This window comes from Arachis hypogaea, chromosome 12 (genome assembly GCF_003086295.3).
Source record: "Arachis hypogaea cultivar Tifrunner chromosome 12, arahy.Tifrunner.gnm2.J5K5, whole genome shotgun sequence".
Classification (NCBI taxonomy): domain Eukaryota; kingdom Viridiplantae; phylum Streptophyta; class Magnoliopsida; order Fabales; family Fabaceae; genus Arachis; species Arachis hypogaea.
Genome location: NC_092047.1, coordinates 24727328 through 24736356, shown reverse-complemented (window position 1 = coordinate 24736356; position 9029 = coordinate 24727328). Strand labels below are relative to the sequence as shown.

The following is a 9029-nucleotide window of genomic DNA, read 5'->3' as shown; positions in this document are numbered from 1 at the left end:
TATAAAAAAATATATACTTAACAAAAAATCACCAAATTTTAAGTATAATAATATGTTATTTTTATAATCATACTTGCAAAAAATTGTATCAAAATTCGATCTTTAAGGTATTTTTTAAAATATATATTTAACGTTGAATATTTTTGTTGTATTTTTAAATTATTTAAAGACATTTTTGTCGATAATAAAATTTAGGTGTATTTTTGTTGGCGTTTAAATAATTCGGAGACATTTTTGGGTGCTTAACCCATAATAATAATAATAATAATAATAATAATAATAATAATATCAATAACAGTCTCCCACTAAAAGTGGCGAGATATAAACAGTTAAACACACGTGTATGAAGCGACGTCGTATAACTAGATCCCCCATTGCTCCTCCTCTCTGTTCTCGAGTTCTCGTTTGAATCATTTCATTCCTCCATGCTTATCCCCTTCCTCTCAGGGCTCCAGACTCCTCCTTCGGAATTACACTCCTGACCTCGCATTTCACCTCATTCAGTTAGTTCCCCAAATTCCCCTTCGCTACAATTTAGGGTTTTTCATTTTCTTGTATTATTCTCTTAGTTAGATTCACTGAATCTTGATTACATAGTTTTCCGATGCTTGGAACTTTCGAATCATCATGATTCCCTTTATCACATGCTGTCCCTTTCGCGAATCTTTCGTGTCCAAAATTTGAGGCTTTTTTTTCTTATTTTGGTTTTTGAGGTTCCGAGAAAAAGTGAAGTTCTTTCTGGGCTAGAAAACTAGTGAACTTGTCTTCTTCTGAACGTAAAACTTGTGCCTTCTGATGGAGAATCTCTATGTGAGGTGTTTTTGATAGAAAGGTTGATTTAAGAAGCGTGAATTAGTGGGAATAACATTTCAGTTCTTGCACGAGTTATGTTCTTTCTGGATTAACATGTTTTGCATGAGATATGTTCTTTCTGGGTTAGAACTGAATGAACATGGGCTTCTTATTGAGTGAAAAAACTGTGCCTTGTAGTGGAGATTCCTTGTGAGTTACTTTGGCTCAAAAGGTTGATTAAGGAATTGCATGAATCTTTAAGGATCTTAGGTTGGTGTTTGTAATTGAATTCATTAGTTGTTGCGCACTTTGGGGAAAAAAAGGGTTGTGTTCTTTCTGGGTTGGAGCTGAATGAACTTGGCTTGTTTGGAGTGTAGAAGTTGTGCGCAATGGAGGATACTTGTGAGGTGCTTGGCTCTGAAGGGTTGATTAAGAAGCACGAGTTTGTGAGGATCATAGTTCAGTGTCTATATTCATTAGGGTATGCTAAGTCTGCATCCTTTCTAGAATTGGAATCCGGTGTTTCCTACAAGTCCGAGGAGTTTCGGTTGCTCGAATCACATGTGATAAATGGGAATTGGGATGGTTGCATTAGCTTTCTTAATTCCTTGAGGGATTTGTTGGGTGAAACTAGAGATTCTGCTGTGTTTCTTGTCCTTAGACAGTGTCTGATGGAATATCTGAAGCATGGTGAGGATAATCTAGCGTTGGATGTGTTGAGGAAACGTGTTTCAGCACTGCATGTGGACAGGTACAAGATTCATGGTTTGGCTAATAGTATGCTTTCCTTGAAGGATGTTGGGGTAGATGGTGATGTAGTTCATGATTCACGGAAGGATTTGTTAAAGGATTTGGAGAAATTGCTTCCTCCACCAATTGCAGTACCTGAAAGGAGGTTGGAGCATTTGGTTGAGACTACTATTACAGCTTGGGTTGATTCATGTTTGTATCACTCTTCATTGGGTCCAGTCTCACTCTATGAGGATCATTGTTGTGGCAGAGATCAAATTCCAACGACAACCACACAGGTGCGTTGGGCTCTGATGAGTGATGACTGTTGGCTACTGCAAATAAAATTATGATTCGTGTGGTTATATTTTACCAAACCCAAATTGGAATGAATCTACTGATTGGATCTTTGCATGTTTCATTTTTAGACGTCTCATCATTATGCATCTGTATTTTAAGTTTAATTATTCTGGTTGTCTCTAGAATTTCATCAAATCTTTAATTAGGTCTTTACAACCTAGAAGTTTGTAATTAGATCCTTATATTAGATAAAAACTTCTAATCAGTCCACTTTAGTTGTTATCTTTTAGGGAAAAACATAATAATCCTAGAACATTTGTTTCTAAAATATTCTATAATTTATCCCACATCAAACACAAAAATGAATATTCCAAAAATGTTTTGTAATTTTAATAACAAACAATGATCAAGGACCTAATTGAAAAATTTGATCTAATATAGAGACTCAATTATAAACTTTTACACTGGAGGACCTAATTAAAAATTGGTGAAAATATAAAGACCGACAGAGTAATTAAGTCTTTATTTTGGGTTGATATAAGACTTTAGTTATAAAAAAAAACACAAATAATTGCATTTCATGAAAATTAAGAGGGTATCATGTGCTTCTTCAAATACAATTTGAGACATAAGTTTGCATTCTTTTATATCAGTGTTTATTGGAGGGTTTGTTGTTTTTCTGTGTCTTTCTTGGATGAGCCGTGTCTTAGGTAGTTGGGTCAGATTGAGGAGGAAACAATAGTAAATCAGATTGAGCGGCCGATATTTGGAAGTAGAGGAAGATCAAGAATAACTGCAGTCAAAACTGTTAGAAGGAATTTATATTTATAATTGGGTTACATTACAGTAGGATGGAATGACTTTGTTTAATCCATATGACTTGCCTTAGTAGGAAAAACTTGATTTTTGGTGTGTGGCGGATGTGGTTTTTAAATAGTCTTTGCCCTTGTTGCTAAGTTAGATTCTCTTTCTAAGTTTTGTTGTAAAGGGACAATGCTTTTGTATTTTTATAGTGTCTTGCTGTGTATGGAAACATAATAACTGGTCAACTTGTATGAGTTACAGGCAGTGTAGCTAGTCAAGCAATCTTCTCACTACTTTGCTTACTACGATCCATATGTTTCTGGAATTTAAAAGTTTATTTCTATTTACCTGCATGCATTTCAAGACGCAAGAGACTATTTTCCTGTCAGTTGGATTCCTAATCATAATTTGATTTGATGTAATATATGCCAAGAGACTGATTATGGTATGCTGCTTTAGCATGCAAAGGAGGATGTACGGAATATGGAGTCATAGAGGGAAATTTTCAAATTAATCTTCTATGGTCAAATGCAAACATCTGATATTGGATGTGTTTTTTATTGCTTCTTTTGTAACATGTTTTTTTGATTACTACTTAAATCGTTGTAGAGTCTTTGGCTAAGATTCTTAAACCAGCAGAACTGCAGAAGCTGTGAATAATAAGTTTTCTGCCTGGTTTTAGAAGCAGGTAGGAATTGCTTAGAAAAATTAATTATATAAAAATCATTTGCACTGTCCTAAAAGTACTTTCTTTAAAAGTTTATCCAAACACTCCCATTACATGCCTTATATATTTATTCTTTTTTTGCCATGGCTGCAGATATTGACTGGTCACCGAAATGAAGTTTGGTTTGTTCAGTTTTCTAATAATGGAGAGCATCTAGCCTCTTCATCCAATGATTGTACAGCTATAATATGGAAGGTATTATAATTGGTATTATTATTTTGTATCTATTTTTGCAGTATTGATTCTTCCAACTTGAATGCCACTTGATGATAAATGCCACTCGTTCATGGTGTTTATAACCAAAAAGGTGGTTGCAAACTGTGAAATCCATACATGCCTATTTTTATATTCATATATTCACTATAGTATATGGTGCTGATAATTATAATCTATAACATTAGGATTCACATTTTAGAAATTAAAATAGACATACAAATATCATATATAGGCATGGTATATGAACTCAGGCACAGGTTGCACAGGCTGGATAAGGTTACGGGAAAACATTTTATTTATACTCTGTGTTCGACGGTGTCATTAATTCCTTCATGTTAATTTGTACACAAGTGATGAGGACCTGTTTAAAACATCTATAATCTCAATATTTGAAGAAAATACTGCTGATCTAATAACTATTCAGGAAAGCTTGAGATTGTTAAGAAAAATTATTCTTTTGATGGTAAGAGCGGGGATGTCTTTTATATTGCTCCCCAAATACTATTTACATTGTGTGATTAAAACTGTTGGTTTTTGAAGACTTTGTCAAGAGATGCGAGATGGGTTAGGCAGTAGTGTGTATGGGAAAACAAATGGAGTAATAAGGAAGGGAAAAGTTGTATGCTTCTCAATTTTTTTTTTTGGAATGTTAGGTGTCTCTTAATTGGTAAGATGCTAAGATGGAAGAAGACAGTTGTTACAATTGTAATAAGATGCCCACTTATATATTCTTTAGGGTTAGACACCCACTTATATTTATCTTGTTGTTAGATGCCCACTTATACTCTTTGATCCTAGTTACTGATGTATATTACAGGAGCCATTGTCAACATTCTCATTACAACATAAAAAGTGAATGAATAAATAACATAGGACAATTCCCTCTTGCAAACTACAAGATCAAATAGTTGGACTATAGGATGGTCAACTTTTGTTTATTCCAGGATCAGTGGCCAAATCCATTTTTTCTTTTCAGGATAAAAATTACCAAAAGAAAAGGGGGGGAAAAAAACCATTTTTTAAAGGATTATTTCCCTTGTTCTGTTGGTCATGGCTGGTTGGATCAATTTAATTCATAATGCAATAGCTTGTACCAACTTTGTTCCTAGATAAATGGCTTGCGTGAAATGAAGTTAATATAATTTGGGTTTTTCTTGTGAGATTAACTACCCTTGCAAAACTATCTGGTATTTAAGATATTGAACTTCATGGATAATACTTTAACTGTTTTTATTTATTTATTTTTAATTAAAAAGAAACTATTTGGTATTTAAAATTCAAATTCATTGAGTTAAATATGAATCTTGTTTACAAGTCATTTCGATAAGACTTGGCAGATAAGATGGTATAAACTTGTAGTCATGATTTAGTTTTATATCCTGTGTTCGAATGTAGCAAAGGAGTATATTGAAGGGAATTGATTTCTAATATTCTGAAATATTTGGTTCAGGTGCTTGAAGATGGGAAATTGACATTGAAACATACACTTTGCGGTCACCACCATGCCGTGTCTTTTGTGGTGTGGAGTCCTGATGACACCAAATTGCTAACATGTGGGAACACAGAAGTTTTAAAACTGTGGGATGTTGAAACAGGTACATGCATGCAAACATTTGGAAATCAAGGCTTTGTTGTCAGCTCATGTGCCTGGTTTCCCAATTCAAAGCAGCTTGTGTGCGGCAGTTCTGACCCGGAGAAGGGAATCTGCATGTGGGATTGTGAAGGAAACGAGATTAAAGCATGGAGAGGAATGAGGATGCCCAAAGTTGTAGACATTGCTGTTACTCCAGATGGTGAGTATCTCATCAGCATATTCCTGGATAAAGAAATTCGGATTTTGCACCTTGGAACCAATGTGGAACGGGTTATTTCAGAGGAGCACCCCATCACATCCCTATCAGTTTCCAGTGATAGCAAATTCTTCATTGTCAATCTGAACAGCCAGGAGATTCATATGTGGGACGTGGCTGGACAATGGGATAAGCCATTGACGTACACAGGCCACAAGCAACGCAAATATGTGATAAGGTCATGTTTTGGCGGATTGAATGGCAAATTCATTGCCAGTGGAAGTGAGAATTCTCAGGTAGTTCCCCTTCTTATAGTGTACCAATCTGTAGCAGCTAGAGATAGTTATAGAATTATCATGATAAGGTATTAATTGAAGTGCTGCGAAATTTATTTCACGCAGGTATACATTTGGAACACGCAGAACTCCAAGCCAATCGAGGTTTTATCTGGGCACTCCTTGACAGTGAATTGCGTCAGTTGGAACCCCAAAAGGCCCCAAATGTTGGCGTCTGCTAGCGATGATCATACAGTTCGGATATGGGGACCCCAGCTTATGGGAGAGAAAAAAGGGTGCAACTTGAAATAGATTGAAAATTAAGTGACCAAGCCTAGTGTTGTGTATAAACAGCTCTCTATTCTTTTTTGCCCCAAAATAAGTGGCTCATCATGAGTTTGCAAAGTCCTGATTTTTACCCATGCAGGAATTTGGAATTTTGGTCCCATCTGTATATCCCTTTTCCATCCTTTTTTGTAACTGCTAATGGTACTCTCCACTTCAGTTTGTTAGAAACTAGAAACTGGTGGGTTAAGGTTAGGACTTAGGACTTACAGTTTATGATTTTATTTGAATATTGATAATCTAAAAATTGTGGAAGACTTGTTATTTTATTTGATTTTCAAAATTAGTATTCAATATAGACTTAAATGGCACTGTAAAGTATTGGGGATATAGTTGTAAATGGCCAACATTGGGATATTATTGCAATTAACAAGATTACATTCTAATATTGCAAAAATAAGTTAATGATTCTTTTGCAAATAAAAAAAAAAAAGGTGAATTGTGTTGGATAAAAACTAGTTAGGACCACCATTGCCGAAATTGGCTCCAAAAGTGCCTACTAAGTCATATACTCATAGTCATATGTGATATGTTTAGTCTCCTCCCACACCCGATGACCCAACAAAGCACAGGAAGCTTATCTTTTTTCTTTTTCATTTTTTTTTATTTTAAATTTTCCCCCTCAACATAATTAAAAATGAGAAGGAAAAGAAGTTTGAACTACTTTATTAGTATCTATAATTTTATCAAATTTTTAGATGATTCATATAACTTAAAAATTTGTAATTAGGATTTTATATTAGATAAAACCTTATAATTAGGTATTTACTAATAATTATTTTTCAGGAAAAATTGTAATAATCCTAAAATATTTACTTTTAGAATATTTCATAATTCATCTTACATTAAACACAAAAACAAAGATTCCAAAAGTTTTTATATTAAAAAAAATAAAAAAGAGCCTAACTTTTCTAGTATAAAAAGTTTAATTACAAATTTTTAAATTATAATAAAGACCTAATTAAAATTTTTATGAACCTATAAAAACCATCAGAATATCTAAGAAAGAAAAAAAAAATACTTCTTAACAACATACACAAAATTACATATATCTGAGTGTCATTTATTGTAAACCGTTAATATAATAAACATTTATGCATCTTGGCATCTTTAGTTATTTCGCTTCATAAAACTAAGATCGATGGAAACTCACATTTCTATAAATTGCAGACTTAATTTGTTATTTTAAAAAGTCGAGATGAAATTAATTCACTCTTTCAATTTGGAATATCAGCATGTATATTCACAGAGTTAATATTAATTTAAAAATAAAGGCTAATTTGGTTTGAGTAGGACATGCATTTGACTGATTGGTTCTTCTTTTGACTAAAACTGCCATTCCTGCATCTGATGAATTACCACAAGAGCCAATCAATGTGCATAATAATGATATTCATCCGTTCAATTAATATGTTGGATCAATCAATTAATAATAATAAAAAAAAAGTTATGTTACAGAGACAAATATTTTTGCCATTTAAGTCTAATTAAGATAGTATAAATTCAACAAAAATTAACTTCAAATTAGAGAGCGTATAACACGCGTCCGTGCAACTGTTCATTTGTGCGAAGGTTAATATGAAAAACGCTTTTTTTCCTCGATCAAAACTGAAATGATCAAACTTCAAATGATGCTCAAAGTCTCTCAAAAATCTTCGCGAAAACTCAAGAAAATCTCAAAGCTACGTTCGAAATCTTCACCAAAAAATACAAAAATAGAACACAAAAGATTATTGAAGGTGCTGCTCACTAATCGTCCTATTTTTTCACTTTTCTCTTTCGTATTTTTGATTGCGAAACACTAGATAGTCATATTTCTGTTTATTTAGTATATTCATTTTGCGTTCTTATGTTAAAGTAGTAGATACTACTATTCTCATTATACTGTTCACTTGGTGATAACTGTGTTAGGTTGGTATAAAAATACTACATAGTATTTCTCGTATAGTTTAACCTATATTTACATGTGTTTGAGAGATTTTAATGTGTTTTTGTGCATGTTTGAGTGTTTGCATATTTTGAAACTGAGTTTGAGAAATTTGTTCATGAATTTGTTGTAACTAGCCCATAGAATGTTGTTATAGTGCTTCTCGTATCATTTTGTGTATGTTTGATTGATTTACATGTCTTTTTGAACTGAGATTGTGTGATATAATCAAGAAATACTTTTGATACATTTGGTGTGACTTTAAGTGAATTTCATGTGAATTGAGGTGCATTTGGTGTTATTGACTTATTGTTACCTATTAACTTAATCTTTTATTCCTTACATAAAAAATGACAATTAAGAGAGTTGCTGAGAGGAGCACCACAAAGAAGAAATAACCAAAATATCAAGTAAGCATATATATGTTAGAACAATCCATTTCTGTTTTATAAATATAGTTATGTAACATAATTTTTATTTATTTACAAAAAATTCATTATTTGAGACGCTTCACAAGATTCATTTTTGATATGTTTAGCAAGATGAGTGATGACAAGAAAGCTGTTGTCAAAGAATTGAGATTTGCTACTATGAGACATATCCTAGTTTTAAATGTGCTGCATAGGCTCTTGAAAGAGGTGGCATATTCATTTGATTTGTATAAAAACACACTGGATATGTAATACGGTGTAATCTACATCGCCCCTGACAAAATAGGAGATGTCATTGGCTTGAGTGCATCTAACAGACCTCCCGCTAACCTAAGTGAGCATTCAAATCTTGATTTTTTTATATTATTTCTGTGTTATTGAAATATTTTTGCTACTGTTGTAGGAAAATGCTATCAAAATAAAATTGTAAATAAAAAAAATTAATAAAGAGCGTAAGAAAGTTATTAAAAATTTCAAAGGCTATACTTTGTAACAATTGACAAAGTCTTTGATTGACATGAGTATTGATGGGCTAGAAAATCAGCTAAAATTTCAAAGGAGATTCATCCTCTTCATTTAGAAGTGCTTTTTATTGCTAATAACAATAAGCAAAATTTTTTCAATTCACATGCCACCCATTTTTCATGTGGATACAATACAAGAATGGAATTGAGTTGTTCACGTGCTCAACTT

At 32.9% G+C, this 9029-nt stretch overlaps 1 protein-coding gene across 1 annotated transcript; it reads left to right on the top strand.

Annotated features, from left to right (window-relative positions):
* The first annotated feature begins 321 nt into the window (after window positions 1-321).
* On the top strand, window positions 322-6272 carry LOC112727173 (WD repeat-containing protein WDS homolog). Its single transcript, XM_025776843.3, has 4 exons — window positions 322-1820; window positions 3446-3547; window positions 5019-5654; window positions 5760-6272. The coding sequence occupies exons 1-4, from the start codon at window positions 1182-1184 to the stop codon at window positions 5943-5945; spliced, it is 1563 nt and encodes a 520-aa protein (XP_025632628.1). The 5' UTR covers window positions 322-1181; the 3' UTR covers window positions 5946-6272.
* The last annotated feature ends 2757 nt before the right edge of the window (window positions 6273-9029 follow it).